Source organism: Adiantum capillus-veneris, chromosome 12, assembly GCF_014529385.1.
Source record: "Adiantum capillus-veneris isolate H3 chromosome 12, ASM1452938v2, whole genome shotgun sequence".
NCBI classification, from domain to species: domain Eukaryota; kingdom Viridiplantae; phylum Streptophyta; class Polypodiopsida; order Polypodiales; family Pteridaceae; genus Adiantum; species Adiantum capillus-veneris.
The window spans coordinates 125719882-125739518 of record NC_140942.1 but is presented as its reverse complement, the minus strand read 5'-3'; the positions used below and the strand labels follow the sequence as shown (position 1 = coordinate 125739518).

At 46.8% G+C, this 19637-nt stretch overlaps 2 protein-coding genes across 2 annotated transcripts in view; one reads left to right on the top strand and one right to left on the bottom strand.

Moving 5' to 3' along the window:
- The window catches only part of LOC147446476 (beta-phenylalanine coenzyme A ligase-like), a 75942-nt gene that overhangs the window by 40378 nt on the left and 15927 nt on the right, over nucleotides 1-19637 (bottom strand). Inside the window, exons 2-3 of the mRNA XM_086525686.1 lie at nucleotides 15986-16175; nucleotides 15558-15703 (exon numbers count right to left, since the gene is read on the bottom strand). Coding sequence (XP_086381812.1) covers nucleotides 15558-15703; nucleotides 15986-16175 — 336 coding nt within the window. The remainder of the gene's footprint in view (nucleotides 1-15557; nucleotides 15704-15985; nucleotides 16176-19637) is intronic.
- Nucleotides 16188-17128, top strand: LOC147446477 (uncharacterized). Its single transcript, XM_086525687.1, has one exon. The coding sequence runs from the start codon at nucleotides 16540-16542 to the stop codon at nucleotides 17083-17085; it is 546 nt and encodes a 181-aa protein (XP_086381813.1). The 5' UTR covers nucleotides 16188-16539; the 3' UTR covers nucleotides 17086-17128.

The window sequence follows — 19637 nt, the reverse complement described above, 5'->3', positions numbered from 1 at the left end:
TCAACACTGATGTATTCAACACCTGTCGACACATGTACGACACATACATGCTCATTGTCAACCCCGGTGTATTCAACACCTCGTCGACACATGTATTGCCTACGTGTGAACCCTGTCCCAATGACATAGTGGTAGCTTCGCACTCTGCCATTGCTTTGAGTCACTAACTTTCCAATGACAAAATGGTAGCTACGCATTTTGCCACTGTCTTATAGTACACGTTGGGCCCAGTAACACTTTCGAGCATACCCAAACCGACAGTTTAAGAATGCAGTTACACATGTACCCTTTAATAGAAGCAATTACTGTATCCTTGACAAACTGACAAGAAATACTCACTTCTATAGCACTAACCAAACTTTTGGACATTCCATAAGAGCAATTGCCAAACTGACAATCTGTACAGCTCTAACATTCATGTAACAGGTATTTCATTTGAGCTCACTTTAAATACCATGTACATCATTTCTTTCAGAAGCCATTGTCACACTGACAATCCATGTAGCTTTGAAACTCAAGGGGTCAAGGTAGGTTGCAAATCGAAGGCTTCAAGGTAAAGTGATAACACAGTTGGTGACTCTGTAAGTTCACCTTCTTCCATCCACTTAGCATCCATTGGTGGATAGTTTCTGAACTTTACCAAGTAACGCCTAGCAACCTTTCCTTTCACTTTTCTTTCTTTATGTGCCAAAATATGTTCCGGGACCAAGATCTCGTCAAGTTCCTCGACTTCCGGCTGATCTTCAGCTGGCATATCTTCTGGCACATCACCCACATAGGGTCTGAGAAGACTCACATGAAACGCATTGTTAATCTTCCAACTCTCAGGCAATTTCAGCCTATATGCAACATCACTGATTATGTCGCACACTTGAAAAGGCCCATAGTAACGCATGTTGAGCTTTGGAAACAGTCTTTCCTTGCCCTTCATCTTCTTTAACCTTGCCTTTTCAAAGCGTAAAAGCACCCAATCACCAAGTGAATATACCACTTCACGTCGGTGACGATCAGCTGCTTTCTTTTGCTTTGCCTGAGTCTTTTCCAAGGCCACTTTGACCTTCTTGTACATTTCATCCATGTCCTGAACATACTTATCTGCTTCAAATATCTTGTCCTTTGTATGCAGTATGGGAGGAACTTTCTTGCCACCTTCAACTATCTCAAACGGTGCCTTGCCAGTTGATGAATGCATTGTATTATTGTATGCATACTCCACCAATGGCAAATACTACTCCCACTTTCCTTTATACTCTGACACATAGCACTTCAGCAGATCTAGGACAGTAGAATTTGCCTCTTCTGACTGCCCATCTGCTTGAGGATGAAATGACAAAGAGAATTTGAGCGTGATGCCCATATTCTCAAACAAGCCTCTCCAAAACAAACTTGTCATGCGTGGATCACGGTCGCTAACAATCGACTGTGGCATGCCATGATACTTGAAAATATTGCTCATAAACAAGCGTGCCATCTGATCTGGCTTTATCTTCTTCCTGACAGGAATAAAATGAGCCTGTTTGCTGAATCTGCAAATAATGGTCCAAATACCATCGTTTCCTGTCTGCGTTCTCGGAAGATCAAAGATAAAATCCATAGCAATACTTTCCCATGGTTTATCTGGAATAGGTAGTGGTTGCAATAACCCTGGTGCCTTTTGCCTGTCAAACTTGACCTTCTGGAAAATTAGGCATTCTCGCACAAAGGCATCCACATCCCTTCTCAATGTAAGCCAAAGAAGAATGTCTCGACCGCTTTAACTGTAGCATCGATACCACGATGCCTTGCATACGGTGGGACATGACTCTCTTCTATAACTTTGCGTCGCAATGGCTTTGTGACACACAATCTGCCATGCATCATCATGAACCCATCTTTGAGAAGATAGTGTTCATGACGTTGTCCATCCATTAGTTGCTCGAAGACCCTTGCAAAATCTTCATCATTTGCATACTGTTCCCTCATATCATCAAGTTCATGATGATAAGGAATTGACACAACTGAAATTTGTGGCTTCCTTGACAAGGCATCAGCCACAACGTTTTTCTTGCCTTCCACATGCACAATCTGAAAATGGAACATGGACAAGATATTTGCCCATCGCATATGCTTCTCAGATAACTTTGTCTGTTTCAAGAAGTATCGCAAGGTCTGATGGTCCGTTTAGACAACGAAATCTGCACCTAGCAGGTAGTGTTTCCAACTTAAGAGCGCATGAATCACAGCCAGTAACTCTTTCTCATAGACCTGCATGGTCATCTCTGGCCCTTGCAAAATTCTGCTCTCATAGGCTACTACCCTACCATCTTGCATTAGCACTGCACCAATGCTACTACCACAGGCATCACACTGGACCACAAATGACTTCCTAAGATCTGGCAACACAATGACTGGATCTGAAGTCATCTCTTCCTTTAAGAGATTAAAAGCTGAAATCTCTTTCTATGTCCATCTAAAGGTGACTGCCTTCTTTTGAAGAGCATGTAAAGGTGAAGCAATCTCAGCGAAATTTCGGATAAGCCTTCTGTAATAGGAGCATAGTCCCAAGAAACTTCGGACATCGTGCACGGTCTTCAAATCTGGCCATGACTTGATCGCTTCAACTTTTGCAGGATCCATTCTGACGCCATCCTTTGAGACAATGTGTCCCAGAAAGTGAATCTCTTCCAGAAAAAACTCACTTTTCTTTGCATTGATGAGTAACCTATGACTGCGTAGCTCTTTGAACACAATGGCCAAGTGATGCCTATGCTCCTCTTCATTCTTTGAGTAGACTATCATGTCATCAAAGAATGTACCAACAAACTGCTGGTGTGGACGGAAAATTCTGTCCATCACCCTATTGAACGTAGCAGGAGCATTTGTGAGACCAAAGGGCATCACTAAAAAAAGGCCAAACGTTGTTCTAAAAGCAGTCTTGTGTACATCCTCTGATCTAATGCGGATCTGATGGTACCCACTCTTTAGATCTATCCTGCTAAACATAGCTTCTCCTTCTAATTTGTCCAGAATGTCATCAATTCTAGGTATAGGGAACCTATTCTTGATGGTATTCTTGTTCAGTGCACGGTAGTCGATACACATACGCCATGAGCCATCCTTTTTCTGCACCAACAACACTGGAGAACAGAATGGGGATGAATGGGCTGAATCAGCCCCTTTTCTAACAGCTCCTGTACTTGGCCCATTATCTCTTTCTGCTGAGCCGCATTAACCCTGTATGGAGGCTTATTTGGTGGGCTACTACCTGGCACCAAATCTATCGCATGGTCCTCGGGTCTCTCTGGCGGTAATTGAGACGGTAATGAATCGGAAAAACAGTCACTATACTGTTGTAAAAACATTAACCTTTCTTTATCTAGCACAGATAAATTTGATTCATCACAATCTGACACTTCACGTGCAAAAACTAAGTACGCAGAAAGATGCTTTTTCATTACAGAAGTAATAGCAGAAGCTGATACAGTGGGAATAGACTCCCCTTTAAGCTTTACATCCAGAATGTGAGTCTTTCCCCTGCTCTGTACAGTGATCTTTTTGTTGTAGGCATCCATGATTCCCTGTACACGAAACAACCAAGGAATACCTAACAACACATCACATCCGTCCAGTGGCATGATGTAAAATTCTTCAGCATCTACATAGGACTGGATATGTAGACGCAACTTTCCAATGATGGGTGTCACAGCCTCTGTATGGCCAGGACATGCCAAACCTGCCTCTGCTGTATACCCCATCTCTTCAGGTCTGATTCCCAACTTTGAAGCCAATTCTGGGGAAATGAAGTTGGCTTTGGCACCTGGATCAAAGAAGATAAGCACTGTTTGATCCCTGACCTTTCCCCATGCTCTGCAAAGCTCACTTGCATCTGAATTTGGCTTGTCGCCCACCATATCTGGCACTAGACCAGCCATGGGCTTCTTTCCTTTCCTGTCCTCCTTGTCTTCAGAATCAGCTGGCCTTTTCTTTGTAGGACAGTTGTAAGCAATGTGGCCAGGCTGCTCACATATAAAGCATTTGTTCTCTGTCCTCAGGACCTTCTTTTGCTCTTCTGACTTGCGAGGAAAACGTCTTTTCCATTTCTTTGGTGGTCCTTTTTCTGATTCAGCCGTAGCTTTGTCTTTCCCTGCGTTGGCTGACTCCTGAGTCCCTTTAGGAGCCTCATTGGGAACGTGCTTCTTGGCTGAATTTTTCTTGCCTGATCCTTCCTTGACGCCAGTGTTAAATTCACAATCTTCTCCCTTGAGCAAACCATTGCCAGTGTTTGCTACCTCGATGAGTTGCGTCAAGGTAGTGACTTTGGTCTTCGTACAGTACTTTCTCAATCCTTTGAGTAGGCCACAACAGTATTTTTCAATCTGTTCTGTCAATGGCACAAACCTATAGGAAGTTACTGGAAGTAGAGCTTTCCAAAACTTCCGATTGTAGTCATCCAGATTCTTGCAAGTAGCAGCATTAAGCTGGTGCCATTCTGTCATGACATCTGCTTCAAAGTCATCAAATAACCATGCTGCTGCAAAAATCTGCTTGAAGTAAATCCATGTGGACGGAGCTTGCCCTTGAAGCAATAAAGTTGTCCACCATTGTCCCACATTCCCTGTCAAGAAAGTGGCTGCCTTGCGGACCTTTGAAGCCTCTGTAAAGTTTCCCCCTGCATAGGCCTTGTCAAATTGCTGAAGGAATGAGAGAGCCTTCTTCCTGTCATCAAACCCTGTAAAGGTCGTGAATGTCACACCTTTGCCACCTTCTTTGTACGGAGTTGGCTTCTCCAGCGGCGTTAAATTGTCATATGGAAGTGACTGAAACATGGGAACACTGTTAGGGTTCATTTGTGTTCCCTAACCGCAATTAAGTTGACCTGGAAATGCCATATTTAGCTGCTGATTTGTAATTCCAGCCATACCAAAATTTGCATGTGGCATCCCAAATTGGCCCTGAGTGCTTTGAAACCCTGGTAGCATGCCCGTGACACCACACATGGGGTTAGGCATCATCGTTTGAGCACCCCCGAACACTGTTTCTGGCGTGTAAAACTGATTTCCAGGTGCATGACCAGCCATGCTCTGGAATACCGATCCACCTCCAAATAGCCAGGGTGTATTGAAGGTGGTGGGAAGACCTGTTACATAGCCTGTAGGTTGCTTCCCTGCCCATTAGAACCAGCTATAGGCTACTGAAAAGTGGCTCGCTGAACTGGTACAGCTGGAAAGACTGGCATCTCAGCCACCTGTTCTTGCACCTTAGGCACAGGTTGTGGAGACTGCATGTTCTCCGTCAAGTGTACAGGTGTTTCCATTGACTGTACAGTATGAATCACCTGTGCTTGAGCCTTAACATGCTTCTAAATACGATCCAGTGACCCAACTTGGTGAGACGGAAGAGGAGGTTGCAGAAAGGCTAAAAACCTCGGATTCTGCATTACTTGTGTGAACATAGCCACAACAGTAGCCAACTGGGTCCTGAATATATCATCATCCGTCTGTGGTGGTCTTGAAGACTCACCCACTTCATGTGTCTGTTGACCCTGTGAAGAGGAAACCACTTCAGTCACATCATCTGGTCTGTCAACCATAATTGCAATTCCCTGTGTCTAGTCTATGATCCCCTGTGTCTTCAAACCCAACCTGACCAAGGCTCACTTCTATGGGAAAACGTGATTTAATCCCGGGGATGGAACCATGAAACCGTCCTGTTCAATCCAAAAAGGGCGGTAGACTTTACTTCAAACCTTGATTTAGCTTTCACCCATTATTAGTCGTCTATTCTACCTGTACTTTCAAGACACAACAAGGGAGAAAGGGATACAGCCTGCTAGATTGCACCTGTATGAGTAGACCGACACCAGATTGGCCCCTAACTTAGGCGCCCCTTTCGGTATTTCTTTATTCTTCAAAAGAGGGAATAAACGTTGTGGATCCCTACAAGCTGCCCCGCACAAACCTGGCTGAATTTCGACTGTTCCGACCCGATTTCGGCAGCATAACTGTACTAGGACCCTTCACAATCAGTATTCCCACGCATTGACTGACTTTCCCGACGCATACGAGCACTTTGCAAAACCTGGCGAGAATCTGCAGCACGCTGAATTCTCTGTTTTCAGCCCCGAAAATGCGCCAGATCACCTGTACAGCGGTCCCCTCGCGTCCCCGAACCTCCTGGAGGTATTAGGGTCCGTTTAGGGCCAAAACCCTAAACCTGCAAAAATACACAGCAGGCTGTAATTGACTGTTTCGGGCTCCGTTTCGCGTGCCGGTCCCATCCGTAGCAAGTCCTCGAGCTCCCGCACCTGTAGGGCTACTTGCCCTTTGAATCGGACGAGATTTCTGGCGTGAAACCTCTCCGAATTTACCTGTACCTGCGGGGGGATTAGCCGCAAGCTAATCCAGTACCTGTGCAAGAGGCTCTTGCCTCGGCAATCGCGCATGAATCCACACAATTGTACATTGGTCAAATGAAAAGCCCACTAGAGGGGCATAACATACTTCCAGAGGGGAGAGAGAGGGCAGTGCGTAGCGTGCAGGGCATCACTCCTGGCACCGCACTGTACATAGGAGGAAAAGCAAGCACTCCATAGCTCTTAACCTGTGACAAAAATCTGCAAATGAGCCCCTCCCAGCTTCAAATTCAGCGCCACTTCTTGTTGCATGAGGAAAGTGCACCAGAATGTGCCACTTGGCGCATTTACAAGCATTTTCTCGTTTCGGGGTTGCTGCCTAAAAATCTCCCAACCGGTTGCCCAGTTGACTTCACGGCAGAGTAAAAAAATGTTCTCCTTGTCATTCCGGAGGTAATGACGCAAACACATTTTCAGATCCCAAAATAGCAGTTCCCTAAATTTTAGGAGATGCTGCCATTGTATCTTTCTAGGTCATCTGACCCCCTTTGTACACTGCAGCCACACCCAAAACTGAAATGTAGCCTCTGTAGCAAAGGATTCCACTTTGGCTAGTCAATGACCCCACTTTGGCTAACCATGGTCCTTGTCCACCCTTAGTGCTCTCTTGCCCTCAGGCCTGGACTCCCTCTGGACAGTTCCACACTAGCTATGCAATGCAGGGCAGTTAGATTTCCCGAGGGGTGTTTCCAAAAAGTGAAAGTAAATAGATAATCAACAAAAAGGATAGATAGTAGTCACACGCTGGTGACAGCTGCAGCCATGTGAAACCATCAGCTACCCCCCAAGTAGGTATGTCATCGCTGCCAACCAATAACCCATAGGATTTATGCCAGTTAATGCGTGCACCACTCGCAATGCAAAAAACCTGTAGGGCCTCCCGCATGGCGTCAAGAGCGGGTAGCAAATAGCGCAACATGAGCATAGTGTCATCAGCAAACTCTTGATCGATAAGGTCTGGAGCTGTAGGTACTGGCATGGTCAAGCCACGAAATGCATGACTGAACACGAAGAAAGTCAGACATAGTCTCTCCCACAAACATATACAGATATGCTGCTAAAGGACAGCCCTGACGGACAGATCGAGAAAGCTCAAAACTGCGACTGACACGGCCACCAATAGTAATAGCACTGTTGGCAGTTCTGAAGAGAGCGGAAATGCCTGAAATCCATCTCAAAGGGAAACCCATCCTGGCTAAAGATCCTTCGAGAAAGTCCCAGTCAACACGATCGTACGCTTTCTCGAAGTCAAGGATGAAAAAAGCGAGAGGTTCAGAAGATGATCTAGCCCACTCTACTGCCTCATAAAAAGTGAAGATATTATCCAGGATGCATCGATCCATGACAAAGCCTGTCTGAGAAGTATGAATAATATCTGGTAAGAACGGCCGCAAGCGATGGCTGATCAGTAACGCGAATATCTTATAGACCGAAGGGAGTAGGGTAATAGGTCTCCACTGTGGGAGCTGAGTGGTGTCACCCCCCTTCGGAATAAGAGATATGAGACCTGAACAAAGAGCCGGATGCATATATCCTGATGTAAAGATATCCTGACAACCGCGAAGCAGTGGTATATGCAATACATCCCAATATGTCAAAAAGAAGGCTCTAGTGAGGCCATCCTCTCCTGGACAGGAGGATGGATCAAGACTCTCTATACCAGCATGGAGCTCTGTAAGTGTGAAGGGTGCCAACAAGATCTCTGCCATAGTGTCTGTACAACGATGTCGAGTGTGCTGCCAGATCTGCTCACGAGCAAGTAAAACCTCAGGAGTGCATACATCAGCAGTGAACACTGGCTCAAAATAATCTGCACACATATCAAGAATAACATCAGGATGCATATGTAGTATCCCCTGAGCATCGCACAAAGTCCGCAGAGTGGTGCCAGGAGGGCGTTCTTTATGCGCCGCGAAGAAGTCTTTATTCATTCTATCAGCTTTAGCTATCCAATGAGACACTGAAGCATGATGCGTGAACTCAGACCTAGCCTCCTGTACGCGACGAATCTCTTCTGTGAGCTTTGTCTGTCTAGCAGCGAGATAAGCATCCTGAGGCCACTCCTCAAGCAAGCGCTGAGTGGAACCAAGAGGGATGTGAAGATCAGACTCGCGTACTCTCAACTGACGATGAATAATAGCAGTCTGATCACAGCAGTAAATACTAGACTGAGAAATGCAATGAGCAAGAAACTCTCCAAGGGGTCCACAATAAGAAGCATCCGTGGACCATAAGTCACGAATCTGCTACTGCAATACTTGAGTGGTGAGAACACTGTCAGGGATGCGGCAGCCTCGTCTCTGTGCAGAGGATCTAGTGAAGGAGATAAACAATGATGTGGGAAAATGATCTGAGACTCTGGTCCCTCTCCAAATAGTAGTAAATCCGCCTAGAGCCGGTGCCCAAGGGCCAATGTAAAAACGATCAAGTCGCTCTAATAATCTCCCCTGCTGTCGCTGAAACCCCCAAGAGTAGTGAAGTGTAGAAGGGTGATGACCAAAAGAGGGTATGTGCCAGGCGTCAACACCTTAAATAGCTAGAAGAAATCGATCCCAAGCTGGCTCTTCATCGAGAGAAATGGATGATAGAACAGGAGGTGTGGTGGCTCACCAATCAGAGTCGCTCTCAACGTTGTTGAAGTCACCTCCAACAACCCAAGAGTCTACAGCAGGTAGAACAGCAGCCAAGGAGGACCAAAAAGTAGCCCTTTCCCGAGGGGTAGTGGGTGCATAGACTGACAAAAAACCAATGATAGATTCCCGAATCGGAATAGAAACATAAACTGCTCTGCCAGCGACAAGTGTGCCATGCTGCTGAACTGAGGCCAAGTAACGTGGCCCCACTGAGATGCATACACCGCAACTCTAACCATGAAGGCCCAGAGCAGGCTCCCAAAAAGTGTGGGCGCCCGATGGCATGAGATTGCCAAAAGGAGTGGCAATCTTATGCTCCTGTACTAGTAGTATATCCACAGTGCCCACTACATGAGTGTGTAAATCTCTGCGAAGTAAAAACTTACGGGAACCTTTTACCCGAGAAGTCTGTAAACCATTAGCATTCCAAGAAAGTACATGTAAATCCATAGACTGCATGAAAGAGTATGTATAGTATCTGACTAACTGCGCATCTTCTTGGAGGCAGCTGGACCATCCAAGGGGTGAGCTTCAGGCGGTAGGAAAGCAACCCGCAAGCCCTCTCTAAAATATGGTGTCTCATTGCACCAACTGCGAACCTCAGCTTGTTTACATTGCATTACCGATGCTGCAGCCTTGACACCCCAAATGCGCATAGACATAGGAAGCACCACATCTGAGGATACATGAATGACCATAGGCAATGAATAGCAAGCATTAACATCACTCCACTCCATAGCACCAATACATGAAGGGTAGTGAGGAGACAAAACATCGGGAGCGGAAGTAGACAACCATATATGAAGCTGAGCCATAGTCTGGGCGTGCACAAAATGTAGAACCTGATCCTCGGACCATTCCTGAGCAACGTGGAATGGAAGGAAAAAGGAATGTGTAGGCTAAGAGCGACTGCCAATTAAAGAAGGAACACAACCTGTCTTGTGATGCATAAGGTAGAGCTGTACCCGCAATGGTCCTTCTGAGTCACCGCACATCTCAGCCCGATGAGTGTCCCAGGAAAGAGGGCAAGAGCTGAGAAAACTGTGTGGAACGTAAGTATGAGATGCTAAGGGAGGGGGAGGACCAGAAGGTGGAGGAGGGAGAGTAAGGGCAAGAGGAAGAGGAGGAGGAGGGAGAGGTAGTAGCGGTGAATGATCCATCTGCATGGGAACAGGGACCTCGGGAAGAGGGGAAGGAGCGGGTGGGGGAACTGCAGGTGAAGGAGGAGCAGGTAGCAGAGGTAAGTGATCCTGTGGCGAAGAAGAAGAATGGCGAGGAGATGCAGGGGGCAAGGGGGTGGTGGAAACTTGAGAGGGAGCAGGAGAGGTAACACTGGGGTTTGGCTGTGTTGTTGGTTGCTGACGAGGACGGAAGGAATGATTACGACCCATTGTCTGCCATGCTGCCTCAGTGGGAGCTGAAGCAGAGGGAGGAACAGGCAGAGTCGGAGCTCGAGGAACGCCTGTAGGCTGCTGAGGTGCTTTACTAGTAGAAGGAGGAACCGGCTGCTAACGCTGACCACGTGGCTAAGCACAACAGCCGCCGATGGCGTGGCAGGGTGGGGCAATCTCGCGCCAAGTGTCCCAGCTCGTGACAGCGTAAGCACTGTCCTGGGCGGCCAGTGACTACCATTCGGAGAGAGTAGTCGCGATCCCGCACAGCCACAGTAACTGTATCTGGTAATGAAGAATCCCCAAACACCAAAACCTGAATGCGAGGTGGGCCAGATGAGAAGATGCAGGATCCTGGAACTACCGTGCCAAAATGAGCAGCAATCATCTGAAGGAGATGTTCATCAATAAAACGGAGAGGCATATCCGGGAAAGAGAGCGTCAGAGGGAATCTGGGAATAAGGTGTCGACTCTCAAACTCCTCAGTGGAAAACTCGGGATACCACCTCGTCAAGTAAATCATCCTGTGATCAGAGAGTATCGGGGAGCGAGCCAGGAGAGCTAAGGCAGTGGCGGGATCTGAAAGACGTACCATGAAGATGCCCCTGCCAAGGAATGTAAGCTCTGAGATCCGCCCCTGTGTAGTGCCCAATGCAATCTGACACCAATCTCGTATAGAAGATCGAGGAGGAGACTGTCCAATCATTCGGCCAACCAAGGCATGCTGAGCCAAGTGTTGTACTTTAGAGTCAATGCGTGTCAACAGGTCGCCAGTGCAGTCCACGCGACAGGCAAGTGGTGATGGAGCGCCGTGTGTAGCACTCGAGATCGGCAAACGGTAGAAGCCGCCATGAAGAATGGGCGAGACTGGCAAACGGTAGAAGCAAGACTCGAAGTGAAGCTGGGACTTACGAGAGAGAGAGAGAGAGAGAGAGAGAGAGAGAGAGAGAGAGAGAGAGAGAGAGAGAACAGGCAGTAGATCGATGCGCGCAGAGGATAGTTAGGGTTTCGCACAGTTAGGTTTCGAACAATTAGGGTTTGGGCAGTTAGGGTTCGGGTTGCTAGGGTTGCGGACAGTGAGGGTTTCGCGCTGTTAGGGTTTCACGCAGGCAACAGCAGACTGCTGGCGACAGTTAGGGTATGCAGATGCAGGGTCGGGCAGTCAGATGCAGGGTCGCGCAGGCAGAGCAAATAAGCGCAGGTCACAGCAGGTGCAAATAAGCGGCAGGACGCGGCAGAGCAGGGCAAATAAACGCAGGTCACGGCAGGTGCAAGGTCGCGCGCAGGTGTAGGTTCGCGGCAGGGGAGGGTCGCACGCAGAGTAGGGCTGGGCAGGGCAGGGCAGGTTCGCGCTGCTAGGGTTCGCGGCAGGGCTCTCCTCTCTCTCTCTCTCTCTCTCTCTCTCTCTCTCTCTCTCTCTATATATATATATATATATATATATATATATATATATATATATATATATATATATATATATATATATATATATATATATATATATATAGAGAGAGAGAGAGAGAGAGAGATGAAATATATATATATATATATATATATATATATATATATATATATATATATATATATATATATATATATATATATAGAGAGAGAGAGAGAGAGAGAGAGATGAAAGCAATAGATAGAGAGATGGGAGGGACAAAGAAATGAAATGTTATATTAACGTCTTCAAAAGGCCAAAATGACCTATGAGACCAAAAAGTTACAATGGGTGAATCTGATACGATGTCTGAGTACCGAAAATAAAAAGAAAAGAAAAGGTACTAAAAAGGGAATTGCGTATGATATGAGCAAGGGAGGGGTCGAAGTAGTGAATGAGGGCTAATATGACACAATGTGGGTATGTGTGTGGTACAAGATGAGCAGGGTGAACAGTCCTCAAAAGAGTTGAATCACTTGAGATCCATCACCGGGCGTTGGCCGGTCTCATCAATCTCCTCCATGGTGAGTAGTCTGACTGGGAGGTGTGCATGTCGAACGAGCAGGGGAGGGGTCGAAGTAGTGAATGAGGGCTAGTATGACACAATGTGGGTATGTGTGTGGGACAAGATGAGCAGGGTGAACAATCCACAAAAGCGTTGAATCACGGGAGATCCATCATCGGGTGTTGGCGGATCTCATCAATCTCCTCCATGGTGAGTAGTCTGACTGGGAGGTGTGCATGTCGGGCCAAAGTGACCCGAATCCTCTGTTGCAGTCTCCGACAATATTGTGTAGTCCTCCGCCGTCGTGGGCGTCTTGCCATCTGGATCTCCCAAGCTCGGTCACTCGATCGATCAGCATGCCTTTGGTATACGGAGAATGTGAGCTCTCCTGTGGTAATTGCTCCTCCTGCTGCCCAATGTCCGCTCTAAAGAAGTCTGTGATCCGTCTCCGAGACCGGCTAGTCTCTCCTCTCATCAAGCTCTCACTGTTCTCCGCAGCTCGAGAAAAAACAGTCCCAGACATCTCTGATCCTCATATCCTCTGACTTAGAAAGTGGTCCAAAGCCCTCCCTGAACAGGCAGTGAAAGCAGCCTCGTATCTCATAGTAAGATGGGTAGCGGATGTATAGTGAAACTCTGTCTCTGGCTCCATGTGACATAGGGGACATGTCCTGGCCTCGGTTGGTACTCCGCTGTACCTACCAGTCTCAATCCGAAGCTGGTGTGAAGATGTGCGTATCTGGCCAATAGCGCATCGTATCCCATGAGATAAGTGGGTGTCCATGTATCTGGGCCTCGTCACAAAACCATCCTCGGTGAGTTGGAGAAGATGCTCTCTATATAGTATAGAAAGCTATCTTCATACTCAGTTCCTGTGCCGGCTGTATCCAGATCCTCCTGGTGTCAAGCTGAGTCAGGTCCAAGCGGATGAGCCTGGTGATCTCAGACTGTGTAAGAGTCAGAGAAGGTGCATCCAATGAGTATTGGAAAGGGGCAATCTATCCATGCTGAACCCATGTCCCTGAAACCATGATGTCATCTCCCCATACCAGCATGTTGTATCTCCCTGCATAACTAACTGTCAAGAGGACTCAAGTGATAGGCGGGCATATCTATCTCTGGGGAGGTCCCATAAGCGGTGTATAAGGAGACACATCTGGTGAGCACCTCAACCACTAGTGGGGGGGCAGCTAGCTCTGCTCGAATAATATCATGTGGTACTAAAGCCTTGGCTCTGATGAGTCGCGAGATCATAGAGACCAACGGCTTCTCCATGTCGCTCCATCCATCAGTGCGACCCGACCTCCCATGATGGTCCAAAGAGGGGCCCCATATCTGAACTCCATAGAGCAATGCGGAGGCCACCAAGGTGTCAAAAAGCCAGAGCTTCGTCCGAGGCTCCTGAAACTAGATCCGTGAACACATCCTCTCCAATCCCCCCAATGCTGCATAGGCTCTAGTCAGTCTTGTCTCTACTGCTCCCCGCAATGACAATGCTGGTCCACTAAAGACCACCCCCAGGTAGATGTGAGCATTTGTATACTCCACTGTCTCATAGCCATAGGTGAATGTGGGTGTTGCTTTCCTGATCCACTGTGGGGTGGTGTTAAACGCCATAACCTTGGTTTTACGAAGGTTGACAGACAAACCACTGTCGTGGGCAAACCTATGCAATGCGTCCAAGTGACGCTGCATCCCCTCTGGAGAGTCAAAGATCAACACAATATCATCAGCATATAGCAATAGTGGAATCCATGCTGTGCCCCTCTATCACCATGTCTCTCAATATGGTCAGAAACCCCATCCACATACATAACAAATAGAGTAGGGGAGAGCGGGCAGCCCTGCTTCACCCCGATAGTGGAGTGAACCAATGTAGATAGCCCTTCTGGAGTGCGTACATGCCCCACTACTGATCTATATAATGCCATGATTCCCCAAACCACCTCTGTGGGTACTCCCATCTCCTGTAGTCTGCGCATCAATCTAGCTATGGGCACTGTGTCAAAAGCTTTGCGGAAATCCACAAAACTACAATAGATCCGTCTCCCATGTGATCTGCCCTCCTCAATAATGGCTCTTAGTGTCAGAATGTGGTCAAGAGTAGAGAAATCTCTCCTGAACTCCGCTTGCCCGGTTGCGCGTATGCCCTCCCTCTCTGCCCATCTACTCAGATGCTGATCGGGAATGGATGCGTACAGCTATGCCAATGTGTGTCCAATCATGATAGTGCGATAATTCCCAAGCTCCATTGGGTCTCCTGACTTGAAGATGGGTACAATAGCAAATAGACTCCAAGTATCAAGCAGGCCCTCACACATGGCACGGTTGAACATCACTGCTAGAAGCTCTGCGAGCAAGTCCCTGGCATGTATAAAATGCTCCGCCACTAAGCCAGCTGCCATCATGATCATATGCTCTCCCAGTTCTCATCCTATCAATGGCCTTCTTCACCATCTCAGCGGTGAAAAAAGCACACGTGTGTGGGCATGGCTCGAGAGGATCGGGAAGAGGTGGCTGTCCAGGAACTGTGTACAGAGATGATGCATACTGGCCCGAAGCCTGAGTAATGGCAGGAGGGGGGGAATTCTCGTGAAAGAGTCGCCATGCCTCACCTAAGTCCTGACTCAAGAATAGCTGATATAGATCCTACTCTAGCCGGGCCAAAAAAGCCCTCTTCCTTTGTCACACTAGGCGTCGGAAGGCAGTCTGAGACTGTCTGTGAGTGAGGTCCCCCAAAAGCACCTCCCTCTGAAGTCTGGCTCTCATCTCGGGGCACTCCTCATCATACCAACTCTTCTGGGCATGCTCCCAGAGCGTCATCTCTGCTCAGGCTGGGTGTGTGGGTATGCCTCCGCTGCTGCACCATGTAGAGTCTGTGTCAGTACAGTAGTAAGCTGCTCTAGGTCATCTCGCGGCACTCTTCATCATACCAATTCTTCTGGGGCATGCTCCCAGAGCGTCATCTCTGCTCAGGCTGGGTGTGCTGCTGCATCATGTAGAGAGTGTGTCAGTACAGTAGTAAGCTGCTCTAGGGGTAGCCACGGCTCCTCAGTGCACAGGTGTCTATATATATATATATATATATAGAGAGAGAGAGAGAGAGAGAGAGAGAGAGAGAAGAATTTTGGAGGGGAGGGAGCTTTTTTTTATTTTCGCTCAGTTCGCATTATAAATTAAAAAGTCTGAAACATACCTGCAAACCTTTGTATTTGATGAGTTCCTTCAAGCGATCTACAATATATATGTATCCTTCTGCATCAACATAACCTAAATCCCCAGTATGCAACCAACCATCCTCATCAATTGTAGCTGCAGTTTCTGATGGCCTGCCAAAATAGCCTGCATTGTTGGATACGAACATCATCAGTTTAACTTTTAGGTAAGATAACAAAATAGGCATCTTCCACTCCATAAAATCTGGAGATTGAAAATAGATATTCCAGTTTTGGTAGAATGAGTGCATTCAACAACCTAATTTTTATGTGCTTTTATTGTGCACAAAATAAGTTTACATATGGCAGTAGCACCTGGCCATTTTCGAGCCAAATGCCAACAGTCGCAGAACCGTGCTGTAATATGTAAATGTTCAACTCTTCAGAAACCAGTGAATCCTATATGCACCTCTCATTACTGTCGGTCCACGGATCCATAACTCCCCGTTTTGATTTGGAGGCAAAGGCTGTAGTGAGTCAATATCAACAATCTTTAATTCAGTGTTGGCAGCAAGCAAGCCAGCTGAGCCAAAATGCTTTGCTTCCTCTTCTGTTGCCAGACCTGAGCCCACAGCTGTAGTCTCTGTTAGGCCATAACCCTGTTTTTCATAGCAACCAACCTCAGGAAAAAGCATTCAAATTTTGAAAAGTACCTGAAAAGCTCAAGAAACAGAAATAGCAGGTAGAAAGAAGACTAAACTCAGTATGCAGACCATTGAATAATATAAAAGCTGCATCATAAAGCAAAAGAGCCAGACAACTGGATCAAAACAAGTCAATTCTCTACAAAACGATAGAGAGGAAATTAAAATATAAAACATGATATACAAATAAACTACAAAAAACTTGCTCACTCTCTCTCTCTCTCTCTCTCTCTCTCTCTCTCTCTCACACACACACACACACACACACATAGTAGACCTTCAAACAAAAGTACAAGAATTGACAACAAAGCAAACAGCAATGGAAGAATTCCCACCAAAGGTTGAAGAAGACCAATCTACAGCTAAGGTAACTCCACAAAGCTTTTCTGATGAAGTTTTGTCTGTTATTAAAGAAAAAGAGAGAGTACAGAGCATAGAAAGACATATTCAAATTGGAGGTCTTCCCGATGGGTGGGACACGCAAAGGCATGAAGATGAACAAGATGAATCTGAATATACTGTAGAGACAGATACACTGACTAAACGATTGTCTCAGGTGGTCCCCTTCATCGATTTGGGAGAGCCAATGCATGTGGAAGTCAAAGGGAAACAGGCAAAGGTTTTCTACTATGATATGAAAGAAAAGATAGCAGTCATGAAGCAGACAAGGTCATTAAAAGGTACATCCGTTTGGATATCAGATGAGCTGACACCTACCCAACTAAAGAACAGATCGGCAGAACTAGAAAAAGTAAGAGAAGCAAGGAAAAAGGGGAAGTGGGCAGTCTATAGAGGAGGAAGAGCCATCATTAGAGACTTTGTCAACAAATCATCACCTCAAGAACAGGAGACTAAAGAAACCTGATTGCACATCTTTCTTTTCTTTACATGTAGAAAGCATGGGTAATACATGTTGTAATGGTAAGCTCATGACCATGGAGCTCTGAGCTACTGAGGTAGTTTTATTTTATTTTCATTTTGCTATGATGGAAGACAATGTAACCAAAGATGTATTGTGATCTGTCCTATAGGTCAGCTTTGGCCTCAACAGGACGTTAATATCTCTCTCTCTCTCTCTCTCTCTCTCTCTCTCTCTCTCTCTCTCTCTCTCTCTCTCTCTCTCTCTCTCTCGCGAACGGGCAACTCGAAGACGGTCTTCTACGACACTTCAGATGAGATGCTCAGAGAGATGGATGTGGGTGAGCTGGGACTAGACAAATGCTCAGATGATAGAGAGCAGACGGAGTATGGAAGATACCTCATGGAAATGACGACTACACATGGATTAGCCATACTTAATGGCTTACAGCGATTTCCGGAAGCAGCCGCTTTCACATGCTTTCCACACAGACATGGGGCCAGTACAGTGGATTATGTTATGACACAACCAAGCTTTGTCCCCTGCATTCAGGATTTCACAGTGGGAGCCATGCAAGTGGGCATAGCAGTAGATCATGCTCTATTGACATTGTCCGTTAAATTTCAGTATAGTACAACCCAGTCACCAGGAGGCAGGCCACACACCCGCTATACATTTACACCAGAGACTGATTTCGTTTATACAGAGGAGATCTGGGACCGTCTATTGGAAGGCACAGCTGGCACAAATGGTACAGGCCTCTCAGTGGAGGAGTGCACCAATATACTGACTGAGACACTCCATGGGGCTGCTTCAGTGGCATACCCACACACTCAGCAAGGTAAGAGACGACATTCTGGGAGCATGCCCCAGAATAGTTGGTATGATGAAGAATGCAGAGAGATGAGCGCCCAGCTTCAGAGGGATCTTCTATTAGGAGTCATCACTTGCAGACAGTCTCGGATTGCTTTCCGACACCTTGTGCGACAGAAGAAGCGAGCTTACCCAGCTCAGATGGAGCGAGACTTATATCAGATGTTCTTGAGTAGGGACTCAGGAGAGGCATGGCGACTCTTCCATGAGCACTCTCCTCCCCCAGTGATTACTTCACCTGATGTGTGGGGCCAATATGCGACATCATTATATACGGTTCCGAGACAGGAACCCCTTCCAGACCCTACCAAGCCTTGCCCATCTATGAGCACTTTCTTTACACCTGAGATGGTACGAAGGGCCATCGACAGGATGAGGACCGGGAAGGCATATGATCATGACGGTCTAGTAGCGGAGCACTTTACACATGCGAAGGATATGTTGATGGAGGTTCTCGCAGTGTTGTTCAATCGTGCCATGTGTGAAAGATTACCTGAGACCTGGAGGTTGTCTAATATTGTGCCCATCTTCAAGGTTGGTGACCCTACAGAGCCTGGGAATTACCGCACTATTATGGTTGGACACACATTGGCACGATTGTATGCATCTATTCCGGAGCAACACTTGAGTAGCTGGGCAGAGGGCGAGGGTGTACGAGCAAAGGGTCAGGCTGGCTTCAGGAGGGGTTTCTCCACTCTTGATAATATTCTGACACTCAGGGCCATCATTGAGGAGGGCAGAGCACATGGGAGACGGATCTATTGTAGCTTTGTGGATTTTCGCAAAGCATTTGACATGGTACCAAGGGCTCGATTGATGCGCAGACTGCAAGAGATGGGGGTGCCCATAGAGGTAATTTGGGGGATAATGGCTTTGTACAGATCAGTGGTGGGACATATACACACTCCAAAAGGGGTATCTGATTTAGTTCACTCTACTATTGGAGTAAAACAGGGTTGCCCATTGTCTCCTACTCTATTTGGTATGTATGTTGATGAGGTGTCTGATTACATTGATAGAAAGGGTGACAGGGGTGCCCAGCTGGCAAGGACGTGGATCCCATTGTTGCTTTATGCTGATGATATTGTACTGATATCTAACTCACCAGAAGGTATGCAACGACATTTGGATGCACTACGCAGTTTTGCAGAGGATAGTGGACTTAAACCTAGGTAAAACAAAGGTTATGGTGTTTAACACCACACCGCAATGGGTCAGGAGATCAGTACCTACTTTCAAATATGGTCAGGAGATTGTGGAGTATACAGATGCATACACTTACCTGGGGTAAGTCTTCACTGGGCCGAGATTTTCTTTGAGAAGAGCAGCAGAGACTAGACTAACTAGAGCCGGTGTGGCTCTGGGAGGAATGGAGAGGATGTGTTCACAGGTTCAGTTCCACGAACCTAGGACAAAGTTATGGCTCTTTGATACTTTGGTTGCCTCTACTATGTTATATGGGGTGCAGGTTTAGGGACCTTCTATAGGCCAGGATGGGTGGAGGCGTATGGAGAAGCCCCTGGTATCTATGATCTCTCGGCTGATTAGAGCCAAGGTTTCTGTACCGCATGATATCATTCGAGCGGAATTAGTTGCCCCCCCTATGAAGATTGAGGCGCTCACCAGATCAGTCTCCTTTGTACACAGTCTGTGGGATACTACCAGAGACAGATATGCCAGAGTGG

Coding starts and splice junctions, on each gene's coding strand:
- LOC147446477 (XM_086525687.1), top strand. CDS start 16,540: ATGGAAGAATTCCCACCAAAGGTTGAAGAAGACCAATCTACAGCTAAG.